The sequence below is a fragment of the Natrix helvetica genome (assembly GCF_964273705.1).
Source record: "Natrix helvetica genome assembly, chromosome: 10".
NCBI classification, from domain to species: domain Eukaryota; kingdom Metazoa; phylum Chordata; class Lepidosauria; order Squamata; family Natricidae; genus Natrix; species Natrix helvetica.
In genome coordinates, this window is record NC_138561.1 from 22146327 (window position 1) to 22162976 (window position 16650).

A 16650-nucleotide genomic window follows, 5' to 3' on the forward strand; every position below is an offset into this window, starting at 1 on the left:
TGGGGGCGGGGGCCATTTTTCAAACTCTGCAGATTGGCTCCCAGGTAAAGACCAGGGTCTTCCTGGACCATCCTGGTCCTCTCTTTATGTCCACGGAGTGACCTCCGTGGCGACATCCCTAAGATTCGGAGTTGGCAAAGGAAAGTCGCAGCAATCGGATCTCTTTCATTATTACGACTGCCACCGAAACGTTTAAGCGCTGTCGGGGAGAGATAACTCCTCACTCTGGGCTCGGATCCGGCCACTTGGGGCTTGTAACGAAAACGGCAGGCTTAATTTGATTAATTGATAGAATTGTTTTCCAAACCATCCCTTTGTTTATGGCGGCTGAAAGTGCTCACCGCCTGTCTTTCTGCAGAATGTTGCAAGGCAGAGATAAAGCAGTCTGAAAATAATTAGGATGGCTTAATTTAGGGAGGGGAGGGGGGAAAGAGCTGGAAAGATTGCAGGGAAATGAAAAGGGGCTCCATTTTGGAGCGGTGGGCTTGAGCAAGAAACGGGAAAGCTGGACCCCCACCGAAGGAACCCCTCACCTTGGTAAACCACAGCACAGGTGCAAAGCCAAGGAAGAAGGGTCTGTGCCCATTTATTCCAGCCTTCTCTGGCCTTTAGATTAAGAGCACTAAGTGTTGGATGAAAAGTGAGTAAGAGGGGTTTTATTCCCTTCCCCTGGTATGCTGGGGCCAGTTGAGTTAGTCCACAATTCTGATTAGTTAAACGTACATGACAGTCTATGAGAAGAGTTTTTTCTGATGCAGTTGCCACCAGATGGAGCTGGGAGGCTGGCCATGGTACTTCTCAAAGAGATTGAACCCAGAGGTGGTTCTGAGACTCTGCGTCCTTCGTGTCTTTGATAGCTCCTTCCTCCAGAATCACAAGGGGCCTCTTGTGAACGCCAGCAGCCAGGGACCTCCAATGGACCAGGGCTTCATGGGTGGCTCTGGAGCTCTGGTGACCTAGAACAGGGGTCTCCAAACTTGGCAACTTGAAGACTCGTGGAATTCCTCAGTGAATTCTGGGAGTTGGTCCACAATTTCTCAGTGAGGAATTCTGGAGTTAAGTCTACAAGTCTTAAAGTTGCCAAGTTTGGAGATCCCTGACTTAAAACATAGGACTAGTTGAGTCCTTTATCCACTCTAGTGTGAAGGCTCTTTTGATCTTCTTGTGAACTTAAGAAAAGGTGAAGGGAGACTCTGATTATTGTGCTGCAATTTAAGTTCTTGCTAAAGAGGCTTCTTTAGTAAAATAGAATTTTTTTTATATTTTATATTTTTTAAATAAAATTCTTCTTCAAGTAAAATAGAAATGATTTTTGAAATCATTGTAGAGAAGGGGGGTGTGTGTCTCTCCAAGTCAGGCCTCAGTGTTCCTTCTGCAGCAGTTGGTGCCACTCTTTCTCCGTCTCCCTTTGGTTCCATTGACATGGATTTGGGGCAGCTGATATCCCCTTTCCAGACTGGCCAATCCTTATCCAGGGTCATTCATTCCTCCCTGACAACCTCTGTCTCTCTCGTTGCATCTGGTACATGATAGGGAGATTTCTAGGACCTCTTGTGATTGCAAATAATCGGTCTAGATCTCAGCTCTTGCTTGGGGAAAGAAAAAGTCCAGTCCATCCATCAGACCCAGCTCCCTAAAGCCCTAGGTTTGCTGAGCTCCACCTATGGTTGAGCGCTTCGGACGTATTTGACACTCAGAAAACAGCAGGATGCCAGCGCTGTGATTCCAGGGAGGAAGCAAAGCGAGAAGACTTAAAACAAATGCAGATTAATTTGAGCATTTCTGTGCATAAGCAATGGCCACAGGGGGTGAGATGGGTAAGGGGGATCAGGAGATAACCTGGTTCACTGGCTAAACTTTCCTAGTAATTGGGAAAATCTGCCAGCCTCTTCACAATGGCTGGGTTAAAGAGGCTCGTGCCAAATGCATCTGTAACAAGAGGCATCTCATTGGTGGCTTGGTCTCTTGACCCATGTTCTATTCCAACGTGTACATCCTTGTTCCTATATGTACCCATCTCTACATACAGAGGAGAGAGTGAGGCATTCGTAATATGTTTGAAGGGGACTTCCTGGAATTCTGTAAGAAAATCTGGAGAGGAACTTTGAAGAAACCAAATCAGGAACGGTTCTTGGAGGTCTCCAACTAAGAAATAGTCCACCTAGCCCAGGGAGAGGGGCCAGGCCCACCTCGCATGGCGTCCTCATCCTTCTACATGTTGCCATGATCAGAAGAGATTGAATTCTTCTCAACAGCCGCGTCCTAACATCTTCCCCTTCCAATGGAAAAGGTTCATCCATGCCTCAAGAGGGTCATTGTTTTCCAAGGTTTCATGCCAGGACAGAGACCCAAAGAGGCCATTTAGACTCCCCAACAGGTGGGCCAGGGGAACAGAGGCAGGCACATCTTTCTGGGGAGCGGTTTAATGAAGTGGGCGCCAGCTCCTTGCCAAGGCTGGGTCTCCACACTTTCAGAAGAAGGCCCAGCCACCAGAGGGCAGGCTTGGCCCTTACAAGCTGGACCATTGCTCTCCATCCTTTTCCCATTCATTTCTCTCTTTTGGAAGCAGCAGATCCAATGTTGTCGTATTGATGAAGCCAGCCCTTTCACCCCATTTATTGATTGATCCTTTCAGGATCGTTTCCCATTTTTGTTCCTTCTCGCAGTGTCCTGATTTTGCAAGGACTAAACTATTATGTTCCTCCTAAGCAGTTCCAGGGTCCGTTTGCTCCCCAAGGTATTTTGGGATAGTCTTTTCAGGAAGCCAAAAGCCAGCTCAGGTGGTGGGCAGGAGAGCTCATCCTCCCCTGCCTTTGTCTGCAGTAACACTCTGGCTCTGCCCCTTAGGCATGCAGAGAGTGTCTCTGACCATGTGAAAGTGGCTTCTTCAGCTTCTGTCTACACCACAACATGCCTGTCCTTGAGCAAGGCCCTTCCCCAGCCCCTTATTCCCTTACATAACACTGGCTGGGGAATTCTGGGAGTTGGAAGTCCACACATGGCCAAGGTTGAGAAACATTGTTCTGGAGCACAAAAAGTTCGGCCAGGAAGTTGGGATGAGGGTGGCTGTGTACCAGCTGACCAGCTCCAATCCTGGCTTGACCATTGCCGTCCGTTGGGTTTGGCCAATGTTCAGCTATTTTCTCCCCTTCCCTTCTGTGCCTTAGGATAGTCCCCTGCTCTGCCCATCTGCTCTTCCCTTTCCATGCTCTTCCCCCCCCCCAAAAAAAAAAAATCCTCCCCCACCACCTTTCTGCATCCTTCTTAATATTGTCTCTGATTAATTGGCACTAATACAAATATACACAGTTCCATAAAAATATGCCATTTTGCACACAATGGGGATGGGGATGGCTTGTGCATTATCTCTTCTCTGCAGGCATGTAATTCAGTCTGCGGGAAAACATTCTGTTTATTGGAGTGCAATATGAATCTCTCTACAGACAGTCAAGCAGGACCAGGCATTCTGATGCATGGGCATCCTTGCTCTTTCTCTACACCCCCCCCTCTCTTTCTCTCTCACACATTCTTAAACCTGACTGGGCTGCATTCATATAGAAGTGGGAGGGAACATCAGTCTTTCCAACTGTCTGGTTGCACCCATCACGGGGCTGAAGCCAAAATTAAGACGAGCAAATTGTCCCATTTCAACCGGAGGGCTTTCGCTTAAGGCCTCCAAAGAGGTCATCTAACTTGGGGCTCTTCTCTAAATGTCTTGGTGAGGGCTGTTTGAATAGTGATAGAATGGCGGTTAGGGAAAAGGATTTTGATTATTTTTCTGGTCATGAAACCGTTTTCTTCTTGTGGTGGTTGTGTGTACAGGAAGATCTGGCTCATGCAGTTCTTTTGAGAAATCTCTAATGGTAGAGAAGTTAGAAAGGAAGAGGTTGACTGGCAGCCAGGTAGATGGACTTGGCTACCATGGTGATGGGGACACCATTGGAAGACCTGAAGGACCAGGCTGAGGATCTATCCTCCTGGAGAAGGTCTATTTACATCAGAATAAAGCTGGAAGGGATCTTGGAGGTCTTCTAGTCCAACCCCTTGCTCAAGCAGGACACTCTGTGCAAGACAAGTGGCTATCAAGTCTCTTCTTAAAAACTGTTTGTCAGCCAGTTACAAATCCATCCATTGGTGGTGATGCTGCCGATCCCACATTTCCCCAGCTTACCAAGAAGTAGGTTCTGGTCTACTTTGCCCAATGCCTGACTGACATCTAAGCATATGACATCCACAGCATTTCTCCGGTCTACTAATTTAGTCCCTTTGTCAAAGAACTCATTAATATTGGTTTGGCAGGCACTGTTTTTAAGAAACCAGTGGCTGGCTTTTGAGTTGGAACTCTCATTTGTTTCCAGATGTGCCCAGATCTATTTTGTGCTGATCTTTTCCAGAATCGCCCCACGTATTGACGGTTGTTAAGAGTCAACACCGACTTGCTGGCACCAGATCAATGAGTCGATCTCTAGGCGGGCAAAGTGGGCATCTGGCAGAAGAAAGCCATCATGGGAAAGAAGCAGCTATCCACTTCTGGCCGATCTTTGAGTTTGGGTCTCTGCCTGCAGATGTTCCCGGCAGAGAAGGGTCAGTAAACACACAACACAACGCAACACAACACAACACAACACAACCACACGACCCCCTCTGCCCCAAAACTCTCTGCCCAAGCTCAGAGCATCCTGGTTTGCTCAATCCTGGTTTAACCAGCCAAGGCGCAGCTCTCCCAACTCAAGCCGAGCCGCAGATTTTCTCCAGGCGCGCGGGCTGTCAATCACCGCCGGCTCCTCCCCGCGCGCCGTCGGCTCCGCCCCCTCCTCCTTCCTCTCTTCCCGGGGCCGCCCTATCCGGTGGGCGTGTCCGGCCCGCCCTATGAACTGGGAGCTGCCTGGCCGGGGCCACGCCCCCCGCCAGCCTTCGCCGCGCCAGCTGCCGCCGGGGCTCCATTGAGAAAAAGCGCGCGCGCGCAGAGGGCAGGAGGCGGCGGCGGCGGGAGGAGGAGGAGAAGGAGGAGGAAGAGAGGAAGAGGAGGAGGAGGAAGAGGAGGAGGAGGAAAGCCGCCGGCCGGTGCCGGGTGGCCAGCGGGGCGCCGCGGAGGGAGGCAGGCAGGCAGGCAGGCGGGCGAGGGAGCCAGCGCGGTCTGTGCCCGCCGCCCAGCCCTGGGAGCGCCGGGTGGGCATGAGAGCCGCCCGCCTCGCCCTCGCCCTCGCCTTCGCCCTGCCTCTGCCGCCGCCGGAGGGACTCGGAGCCGCCGCCCCGCGATGTCCAGGAGGAAGCAGAGCAAGCCCCGGCAGATCAAACGTGAGCGCCGCCTTCCCCTCGTCCGTCCCTGGGTCGCCCCCGCCGCCCCTTCCCCCTCTTTCCCCTTCTTTCCACTGGCCGAAGTTGGTGAGCGACCCGGTCCGGGGCGGGGGGTCTCTCGCCTGGGCTGCCGGCGCGTCCTTCCCGCGCTCTGGCGGAGAGGAGGCGCCCCGGGACCCCCACCCAGACCCCCGCGCCAACTTTGCCTCCGTCCTTCCCCCCCCCGCTCCTCTTCCTTGGTTGGGGTCCCTTTGGCCGCCGCCCCCTCCCCAAAGAGCAACTTGAACTCTGGGGCTTCCCGGCCGCCCCTCCCCAGGCCCCGCGGGGGCTTCCTGACAGCTGCCCGGAGCAGGGGGCGGCCGAGGCTGCTTCCCCCCGCCCGCCCGCAGTGATTGACAGCGCCCGTCCCGCTCCCAGGCGGAAGGGGGCGATTTGGGGGCCCCGGGAGGCGCCCCCTTTTCTCCGGGCGGGGGTCGTCCTTGGCCTGCCGCTCCGCCTCTGGTCGCCTCCCCGGCGCGATCGCCGCCCCGATGAGAGCCTTGATAAGCCCTTAAAATATTCCTTTCTGCGAGCTCCGCGGAGATAAGATCGCCCTGTCGGGACGGGCTGAAATTACGATCTTATCTGCGCTTGACTCACTCCCGGTTCCTGCGTTGGGAAGTTTCATCTGGAGGGACTTTTGCAGGCGAGAGAGGCAGGAAGGAAGGAAGGAGAGAGAGAAAGAGAGAAAGAAAGAAAGAGAGAAAGAAAGAGAGGAGCAGCTGCCTGGGGGGGGGGGGGGGAGAAGGAGCCCCGAAGAGATTGGTGGGACTCCGAAGCTGGCGCCACAGGGCCAGGCTTGAAACCTGGAGGATTGATGCCGGCCCCACATCCCTCTTCTAACCCCCCTTCCTTCACCTGACCCAGGTAGAGCCCACCTGAATTGGAGGGAAGAGGGGCAGCCCAAGTATCCTCCCCATTCCCAGGACACCTGGAGTCCGGCTTTTCTCTTGGCCCTTCCTGATCAAATCCGTCTTGCCAAGATTCCAGACTGACCCCCAGTTTCTGCTGTGGGGAAGCGGGTAGAGGGGGGCTGCGGAGGAAGATTGGGGGGGGGGAGGACTGGGGTGGCAGTGCCTTTTAATATCAGCCAGAAAAACTTTTCCACTGGCAGGTTTGGCTGCTTTTCCCTGTCCCTCCCTCCCTCTTTCTCTTGCTCTTTTCCTTCCTGAAGAGATCTCCAGGTTGATAAGGCCCAGCGAGATCTCTGGATAGTGCAGCTCCCTCTCACCCCCCCCCCTCACTGATAATGCGTTTTTATCTTCTGCGGGGAAATAATTGCCATTCTAAGCTGCATCTACCTGTTTGCCTGCTCAGGTGATTTGTGTGGCTGATAAGACTCAGGCAAACTTTTTTTCCTTCTTAAAAAAAATTGGATGAAAGTTCTTCTTGTCCTCCACTCCCACCCCACTCCAAGTCCCATTAATTTTTCTGCATCTCTGGCTGTTCTTGCAAATTCCTTGCTCCCTCCCTCCCTGGGCTGGTAATGAAATGATTCTCTGCCCTCAGCCGGATTTGGGTAATCAGGTAAATCTGGTGGATTGTTTTAGGAGGATTAAGATGAGAGATATTGGGGGGGGGAGCATAGTAAAGGCAACTCCCTAACAGGCTGGGTCCTTTTATCATGTGGGGCGGGAGAAGGGGAGTCAACCAGAGGAAAGGGCGGTTTATTTGTCTGCGTATAAATTTAATAATAAATGATCATCTCCCTTCTTTGTTTATGCTGCTGTCAGGCCTAAGCACCTTCTCCCTGGCAGGACAGTCCTGGAGTTGATGGGCACCTGAGAACTTCTGGGTTAACTTAACCATCATCTCACCTGCGTTTCTAAATGTCCACAGTAGGCTGAACCTCATCGTAGGTTGGTGTGTGTGTTTGCAGATGAGGCTATGCTAAGATGCTAGGAGTTTGGGATTGCGTGTGTCAAGGTGTTGCACTTGGCTGCAGCGCGACTTTCCATAAACCTGGAACAACATGCCAGCATTCGGCTAAGGGTGCGAGTGGCGCCAAAATAACCCCCATGGCTGAAGTTTGATGCTTTGGGGACAGAGATAGAAGCCATTGGGGGATGTGAATCAGCCCTACAGCTCAAGAAAGCTGCTCCTTTTAATTGACTTAGTTGGCGAAGGTGTTGCTGGCCAGGTGTGTGATTGTCATAAGACACCAGAGACCCTGGGCATCTGGAGCAGTAGCAGAAGGCTCTGGCTCCTCTTGGGGTCTTGGTCCTTCCTTCCCAGCAGGCCTTGTGCTGCTCCCCTCTTTTGGCTCACCTGTCTTCCTCTTTCAACTTTCACACCTGCTTTGCCCAGCTATGAGCTTCCTTCCAGCTACATTAATTGGCAGCCCGGCCTGGCAGTCGCCACTTCTGAGGAAGTTGGGGCAGAGTTGATCTGAAAATGGATGGGGGTGAGGGTGCTTTGTTGAGCTGGGCAGTCCTGGCCACGAAAAACCCACCCTCTGGCTTATCCAGATGGAAAGGAGAAAGGCCAAGGACTGGGATTGGGGTCCAGAGAGGGGTAGCCCAAAGCAGTGGGGAGAGTGGGCGGGTGGGGGGGAGACCCGCCTGGCTCCGTTGCCCCTTCCGGTGAGATGGAAAACAGGAAAATGCATGCAGGGGTGGGGCAGGGCAGGGACTGGGAAGGGGGAGTCCTCATTTTCCTTGTTTGTGTTTCTTGCGTCCATCAGAGTAAAAGCTGCCCCTTCCTTGTTTTGGCCAAAAACCAGGAGGTCATCTCGGTCTCCTGGTCGGTTCAGAGCTGCTGACTTGCTTTGGGGGGGGGGCTTCCTGGCTGTGCTTCGTTTTGCCCGAGCCCCCCCCCCTCCCCACCCAGTTGCCCGGTGCTGGATGTGAGAGGCTGATAATGTTGAAAGAATGGGAGATCCGTTTTCAGAGGGAGGAAGTCTGCGATAGGCCAAAGCTGATTAGATCAGGATCAGCTGCCGGATTATATTTAACTATTGGTGCCATTTTATTTTCTGATGGCGGCTTGGATAGGCAGCTGTTTGTTTGTCCTTGGAGGTATTGTGCCCCGGCTTCCTTATCTGAAAACCCTGAATTCCAAGATAAACATCTCCCCTCCCTTCAGAGATGGTCTGCCTGTCCAATTCACGGCAGCCCCCACCCCCACCCCCTGCTTGAGATAGAGGCAAAAATATTTATCTCTTGCTGGTCACCCATGGAGAAGACTTCCTCGTCTGCCCCGGCCATCTCCCAGGCTTTGAAAAGAGCTTTTGGCCCTTGGCCAGGGAATCCGTGGGGTGTGGGGGGGTCCGACCAGCCATAATTTTGCTCCCTCCCGGAAGGGTAAATCTCAGAAGGCCAGGCAGATGTTGGCCTGGAGACCCCTCCAAGTCCCAAGACTCCCAAGAGAGTCAAGAGAGCCCCTCCGCCTTCTCTCTGTGGAAGATCAGTAAGAAGGATTCTCCCTAGAAGCAGGGGTTTTCAAAGTTCACTTAGTGACTATTCAAAGTTACAACAGCACTGGAAAAAAATGGCCGTTTTTCACACCCGTATGACCGTCGCAGCAGCTCCCTGGCCACATGATTTACATTTGCATGCTTGACGATCGACTCACATTTATGACGGTTGCCGTGTCCCGGGATCAGGTGACACCCTCCCCCCCTTTTGCGACCTTCTGCCAAGCAAAATCAATGGGGAAGCCAGATTCACTTAACGACTGGGTTAATAACTTAACAACGGCAGGGATTCACTTAAGAAATACGGCAAGAAAAGTTACAAAATCAGGCAAAACTCATTTAACAAATTTCTCACTTAGCAACAGAAATTCTGGGCTCAGTTGCGGCCGTAAGTCGAGGGCTACCTGTAGGTGTCTTTAATCTATATTTGATTCCTCCATAATTTTAATTGTTCCAATATCATGGTTTGCATATTGCTATTTTCATTAGCTATCAGCCATGCAGGAAACGAGGCAGGCGGCATATAAACCTAATAGTAAAGACGTAGTAAATCTTCAGCTTCTAGAACTAACTCACCAGAAGTCTGGTTTGGGGGTTCTTTCAAGTAAAAAGGGGTACGAGAGGAAGACCAGCCTGGCCTGGCTGTGAGAGGCTGGTTAAATCAAGAATTGTGAGTGGGGACTAACAGTTGTAGGACTCCTCAAACCCTCCGTGCGTGCCTGGTGGAGGAAGTCCTTTCTTCTTGGAGGGGGGTTGTGGGGATTCGGGGCAGGTTTCTGAAATGAGTGTGGCCTCCCTTCCATTTGGCTAAAGCTCACCTGACTGGCAAATTGTTTTTCAAGACATCGGAGACCAGGTCCAGGAACCTGGAGGTTGAAGGACACATGACCTTTGGCCTCTTCCTCAAGCAGCTGCCCACGTGAGCCCACAGCCTCACCCGTCTGCTTGGGGCACCCCTGCTTGCCTCCCACCTCCCCCACCTCCTCCTCCTCCTCCTCTCTTTCTGGGGAGTTGAGAGAGCGAAAGTCGAGGTGAGGGTGCCAGCTGCAGCCTTGGTGGGATTCCCAGTCTCCCCTAGCATCACCTGTGGGACCTTTCAGGGAGGACGCAAGGTATCCTTCCAGATCTCTGGAGGGTCTCAGGTGGATTAGTTGAGAGGGTGCTAAACAGGTACTGAGACCTCAGGAAGTCTCTTCCTGTGGCCGTTTCCCTGCTTCTCTCCCAAGTCCATCCTTGCCGCCTCCTTCCTCAAGGCTGGGTGGAGATGGGGATAGTTAATCTCTCCCCCTGGAAGAGTGGAAGGACGTCATAGGCCTGCCCCTTGTTCCCTCTGCCTGGGTGTCATCATTCTGCCCATGCCAGTCCCTCCCAAGAAAGGCCTCCATCCCAATCCCAATCTGGGTACAAAAATCCCCCAACTTATTTCTGGAACGTAGGAAGAGAGTCTCACTTGGCCTGACCCAAGGAAGACTCCCTGGCTAATTTCTTCCATGGCTTTTTGCTTTTGCCCAAGTGGTGGCCCATTAGCCATGTTCACTTGCTTGGAGGTCAGTGGGACCAACTTGGTGAAAACACACACACAAACACACACACACAGAGAGAGAGAGACAGATAGACAGACAGACAGACAGACAGACACAATCATGGGCCCTCCTGTGCTGCGGGTAATCCAAGGGGCACGATGCCCACTGGCAATTCAGCCACTCTTGGCTCTGACCAATGCTCTCCTGAGGGCTAGAAAGAGCTGAGTTGTAGCATTAAAGGCTGGCGGGCACTGGAAGAGGATGGTGATGCCATCCTTGGATGGAGGGACCAAAACATCCCCTTAGGAGGGTTTTTGATGCTTTTTTATTTTTAAGCCGCCACCCCCCTTTGCAGTTTTTCCCTGGCAATTTGCAACCTTGTCTTTTTGGGGGGAAGAAAGAAGCGAAAGAAGAGAGGGATTGCTGTCATCTGTCCAATAATTGTCTCCTTCAATAGAAGAGCTGCCGCCGTTCCTGCTAATCCTCCGTCTTCTCTTCCTCCTCCTCTTTCTTCTCCTTCCTGGTGAAGTTTTTTTCCTCCCTTCGGAGGAAAAGGCTTCAGAACAGCATCAGGACGCATCTGGCAATATTTGTTTTGTTTCCTTCGCCCTCCCCTCCTCTCCGGGCTCTTTTGTTCTGCTGCTTGATAGATGTGGACAGCTGATAACGATAGAAAAAAAATAAAAAATGAAAAGGGCCAGGAGCTGATCCTCCGCGGAGATAGCCGGTTACATTTATTAACTTCAAACATGGGCGTGTGGGCAGAGGAGGAAAATGATGCTGTGTGCGGCGAGAGTCGGTCCTTGGCTCTTTGGGGGGGGGGGAGTATGATAAAGCCTACAGGGCGATCTGCTTGCAGTTTGGGGGGGGGCTGTGCTTGGGGGGGCGTGTGTGTGTGCTTACAGGATGCTTTCTTGCATACTAAAGTGGGCACCCCCAATTTGGCTAGGCGAATGGCTTGAAAAAAAGAATGCATTGAAGTTTGGTAGAACTTCTCTCTCCCCCCCTCCCCCACTTTCGACCCCCTCCCTTCCGCTGTCGCTTTCTGCCGAAGAGATCAGAGGTGCCGATAAGCCGAGTTCCTGATCTCTCCTCCTGATAACGATGGCAGAGTGAGATAAAAGGCACTTTATCGCCACCAAACAGATGGCAGAAGGATTGGTTGGCTGCGCGAACAGGCCCTGGGAAGGAGGGGGGAAGGGAAGGAGGGGGGGGGGCATGGCAATTTCTTCCATTGCCAATGTGATTAATGCAGGCATTTTAATGATTGGAGGGAGGGGGGGCTTTCCTGACGCTCCCTCTGAAATAGATAAAGAGATACACAAATTCTTCTTTTTTAAAAAAACCTCTTGTCCTTTCTGGGTCTGTTTATCAGGCCCAGATGTGACTGGGTTCAAAGTAAGCTTTTAGATCCTAATCGGTGGTTTTTGCTAAGTGTAGCAAATGCGTCTTTTTAATAAGCATTAAAAAGGGGGATATTTCTCTCCCCCTCCCCAACATCCAGGGTTGGCAATGCGCTCCAGCCAGCAGGATGGGCTACCAGAGATTTGGGCCTGGCTGCTTCTGGACCAGCTCAAACGCTCTCTGGCTTGATTTGAACTCAGGTCTGGTTTTCCTTTGTGGGCGGGGAGTTCCTCCTGGACTTGTGAGAAAAGGCCAGTGCCCAGCAAGAGAGGGGCAAAGTGCCTCTTGACCTAGCACTGCGTCAGTGGTGGCCTGAGAAACTTTTAGTCCATGTCTGCCATTCAGAATATCTCCTGTTTGCACACTTTCCTTAGGTTAGCAAAATTTCAGGGCTGCTCTCTGGGAGGGGGGGACCCACAAAGCAGGGAAGCGTTCCAGAGCAGCTCTTGGGTTTGGACTTAACCAGGCCGTTGTCATGGGCCAAGCATGGGGTACAGACGTACAAGCACACCGAACTTCTGATCCCTGCATGCTCTTGGCTCCCAAATATTTTGGGCTTCGCTCTGTGAAATAAGGAAATAACACCTGGAATGTTTGTCCTCCAATTAAAGCAGGGTCTCCAAACATAGCAACCTTTAAGACTTGTGAACTTCAACTCCCAGAATTCCTCAGCCAGCAGAGCTTTTGATTTTTAAGCCCCCACCCCCTGTAGTTTTGCCATGGCAATTTGCCACCTTGGCATTTTGGGGGAAAAAAAGAGTGGGATTGCTGCCATCTGGAGTTGGTCCAGGAGTCTTATAGTTGCCAAATTGGGGGAGCCTTAGATTAGAGCAGGGGTCTTCAAACTTGGCAACTTTAAGACTTGTGGACTTCAACTCCCAGAATTTCAATTTCAGACTTCAGTTCTGGGTGTTGAAGTCCGCAAGTCTTAAAAGTTGCCAAGTTTGAAGACCTCTGGATTAGAATCAATGAGTTGTACACACTATGAATTAATATATTCCAAAGACTTTACTGCGAAATGACTATTTTAAGCCTTATTATTAGTGTGCTTATAATCCTCCAAAGCTCCCCTGTCTTTTTCTTTAATCTTCAAAGAAACCAAGATGAACTCAAAGGGAGGCGATGGACAAGCACACCCAAATATATACGTGTGTAGAAGTTGCCCCAAGTCTATCAAGGCTACGGATGTTGACGTCAGAATTGGTTCTAATACAGGGTGGCACACAGTCCTTGCTTTTATGACCCTGGGAATACACTCTGCCCATGCTCAGGACATCCCATTCTAAGGCAGCCCATGTATGTCCCAGAGCTGAGCAGACTCCCGCCCTAAAGCCTTGTTTGCACCCTTGGTCACTCTCAGCCACCGTGCCCTGAAACGACTTCGTCTACAACTCCCCTCTTTGCAAGCGAATGCATTTGTCTTTTCTTTTTCGCAATAGCCAACCCGGCATCTGTTTTTAGCTTACAACCCTTCCTTTCTATTTTGGTTTCTGGTCAGCCGTGGGAATTTGGGAGGGTTTTTTGTGTCGTCATGTTTGTGTCCCCTTGCGGCTCACTTTGCTGAACGCAGCGGGTTCTTTGCAGCACGGGATTTGTGGCGTGGCAAATAAATTGGACTATAAGATGCACCAGAGTATAAGACGCACCAAGATTTTGAAGAGGTACATTTTTTAAAAATAGTTTTTGCACTTTGCAGACCTCCCAAACCCTCTGCATGTCCATTTTTGCAAAAGGGGCAGGGTTTTGGGGAGGCAAAAAATGCTGCATTCAGTGTATAAGACACACCCAGATTTTCACCCTCTTTTTTTGGGGGAAAAAGGTGCTTCTTATACTCCAAAAAATATAGTAGTGCAAATAGCTGGCATCCTTTTTTGGGGGGAGGGTGTCAAGCAAGTGGGGTCCGAGGGTGGGGAGAAACTGAACTGGTCTTTAAGCAAGTGGCACCTCCTCCCCCCGCCCCCCAGGGGATAAAAACACAGAGGGATGGTTTTCCTGTATCTCTTCCACTGGCATTGATGTCTGAAAAGTGTGGATTTTGCCCATAGTATTGATGGCTGTAATGAGGTGCTAATTAATGCACGGTTGGGCGGGTGGATGGCTGCTCCGGCTTTGTGGAGCCAGCTGTTTTCCCTGCACGGAGTGCTGACTTCACAGCTTCCTTGGGCAAAGGACCTACAAGGAAGCCGAGGGTTTCGTCAGCAGTCTCTGCCTCTTGCAAGGCTCCTGCAGAGACTGTGGGGACGCCCCACAGATGAGAGCGCAGGAAGGATCAGCTCCCCCGTGGGTTGAGGCTGGCGCTGGGCTGCCCAAACCACAGCTTTAAAAGGGGGGCAATTTTTATTGGCGATCTTGCGGTCTTGGGGCTCAGGAATACGCTTGTCCTGGAAAATTGTCTTTCTTTTTTTTTAAAAAAAAGTTTTTTTTCTTTCCATATACATTAACAAATATACATTCTTGTAAATACTATTAACATTTATCTGTTGACTTCTAGCATTTATCACAATCTGTTTAAGAACATAAAAGACACAATTGGAATCACTTTCTTGCCACCCAGCATCTCCATCCTATTTTGCGACAACCTTACTCCTTCCTTCTTCCCAACATCCCTTCTCTGCCTTCTTCTTTCCTCCTCTCCTTCCTCTTTTCTTCTTCCCCTCCCTCTCCCCCACTCCTCCTCTCTTCTCCTCCTTCTTGTCCTCTCTCCTACTCTTGCTTGCCCTCCCTTGCTTGTTCTCTTTTCCTCTTTCTTCTTTCCCCTCCTCTACCTTCCTCCTTCCGTTGTGGCCCTTGCTTGTTTCCTTTCTCTGATGGATTTTCAGGGTGGCATCTGGAAAATGGTCTCCGAAGTGTCTGAGCCCAGGGAGCAAAGTAGACCTGCTGGTGGGAATTCCTCATCCAGCAAATTTGGAAGGGATGAGGATTGGAGGCCTTGGGAATCTGCAGATCTCCTTGCCTGACCTGGGAGAGGCTTCCTAAGATTTATCTGTGGGATCTGACAAGACCTTGTTCCTAACGTGGAACAAAATGAGGAGGCAGACTGGATTGCAAAGGCAGATGGAAAGAAGCCACTGGTAGATGTTCTGGTTTCTTGGGTTTTATAAATGCCGTTTCAATAGAAAACCAGCAGCCCTTTCGGCCTGGAGGGCTTATTCCCTAAATGGAAGGAGGCTTATTAAATGTGTGTGAATGTTTAAAAAGGGGTTGGCCTCCTTATTTTTGCATTATTTTTTCTCTGCCTGTGGACGGCAAGGAATGTTTCATTCCGATTCTCCCAAAAGGCAGATAAAATGATAAACCCCGTGTCTGAGCTGTAGCACTTGGTTGTAGGTAGGTAGTCCCAAGAGGTTGACTCCTCTTTCACACATGGATGTGCAGGCACAGGGACAAATTGTATACGTGGTTGGATGGATGGATGGATGGATAAATAGATAAATGAGAGAGAGAGAGAGAGAGAGAGAGAGAGAGAGAGAGAGAGAGAGAGAGAGAGAGAGAGAGAGAGAGAGAGAGATGTTACTATGTGGTTGTCTTAGGGAGATTTGTCTTCAACTTTGACCACTAGGTTTTCCAACAGCGCCCATATTGTCTTCATAACTGAGCCCATCCTCCTTGCTACTGGCTTCTCTCTTCATCTCTTCCAACTTCTCAGTGTCAGAAATTTCTCAAGAGGACTGTGTGAGCCGTACACACCCATCACAAGAGGAAAACTATTATAGAACATTCTAGATCCTCTCTCTCCTGGAATACCTGTCCTTTATGTCTCATGAGCCGGAGGAGCTACCTGTTATCTTGTCAGAATGAGGTCACTTCCTGGTTCTGAGGTGTTTCTACTGTTTGGGAGGCCACAACCCCAGGTGGCAGCAATGGGAAGGGGCACAGCTGATGCATGTTGAGGAAGACAGGTAGGATCAAATACTTGTAGAGTTGGAAGGGATCATCCAATCCCATCTCGTGCAGTGGGCAAAAAACAAAGACCATGAGAAGAGGTGGATGGCTGAATGTTGCCATCATTGGTGATATCTTCCCATCTTCAGTCTCTGTTGGTTGCTCCTTAGATTTAGGAGGTTTCTCCAGCTCTTTTTTCAGTCTTCTGGCCCCAATAATCCAGACATGAGACCAGGGAGTCTTTCCCTGTTGTGGCTCTCCAAAAACCGGGAGGTAGGCATCCTACGCAAAGGCAGGACTCCCAGCAACATTGGTAGCCTTTAATTCCATCACTTTCTTCCACCACCCTGGGAAGGATCCCCCCTGTATCTTCTTTTTGTCTGCCAGCAATCAACGAAAACCTGAAGAGCACATGAGGTGTTTCAGGGTGAAGCCTTCAGCCACTCCTGCGGTGCTCTGACCAACATGTCCCTGGCTTTTCTTTGTAGCCATCAGCCTGGAATGAAGTGGGAGCTATTGGCACAGCCGGTCTGCTGCTACTGACCTGGCCGGCAGCAGAACCTGCCCTGCAGAACGATAAGGAGCTCTGCCCATTGACAGTTTCCTGACATCAGAGATGCCCCGAGAGTTCAGGTGTGGCTGCTTCCAGATGGGGCAATAGAGCGTTTAGGGCTGCGTGGTTTGGAGAGGCAGAGAGAGAGAGAGAGGATCTGGCTTAAGCTAAATTGGCTTAAAGTGATATAAGTTTCCACATTAGAAAATGTGGAAATACACAACTAACCAGGTCACCGTGACTGATCTGATTGGATAGATGAACTCTTGCATATTTCGTTATTTGTTATTTGGTTGGGTTCAGCTGCTCACATGAGGCTGACCATGAAAGTCCTTCCCCTTGGGGGACTGTGTTCCGGGCCCTCTTGTCCCACTTTCGCTTCTCAAATTTGGGTGGGCGACCTTGGTACCCTTTCAGGCTGACTGGCGGTAGCAGCTTGGTTTTCAAAGTGAGCGGGTGAGAAACTGCGCTTGGCGGGTTACAAGCAGCAGAGCACAGGTCGTCCTCGACTTACGACCGCCATTGAGCCCAATATT

The 16650-nt window shown here is 50.9% G+C and overlaps 1 protein-coding gene across 1 annotated transcript in view; it reads left to right on the top strand.

Moving 5' to 3' along the window:
• Positions 1–5004: 5004 nt before the first annotated feature.
• Positions 5005–16650, top strand: part of ZFPM1 (zinc finger protein, FOG family member 1) — a 70187-nt gene continuing 58541 nt past the window's right edge. Inside the window, exon 1 of the mRNA XM_081963658.1 lies at positions 5005–5298. Within this exon, the coding sequence (XP_081819784.1) occupies positions 5259–5298 (40 nt within the window). The 5' untranslated portion in view covers positions 5005–5258. The remainder of the gene's footprint in view (positions 5299–16650) is intronic.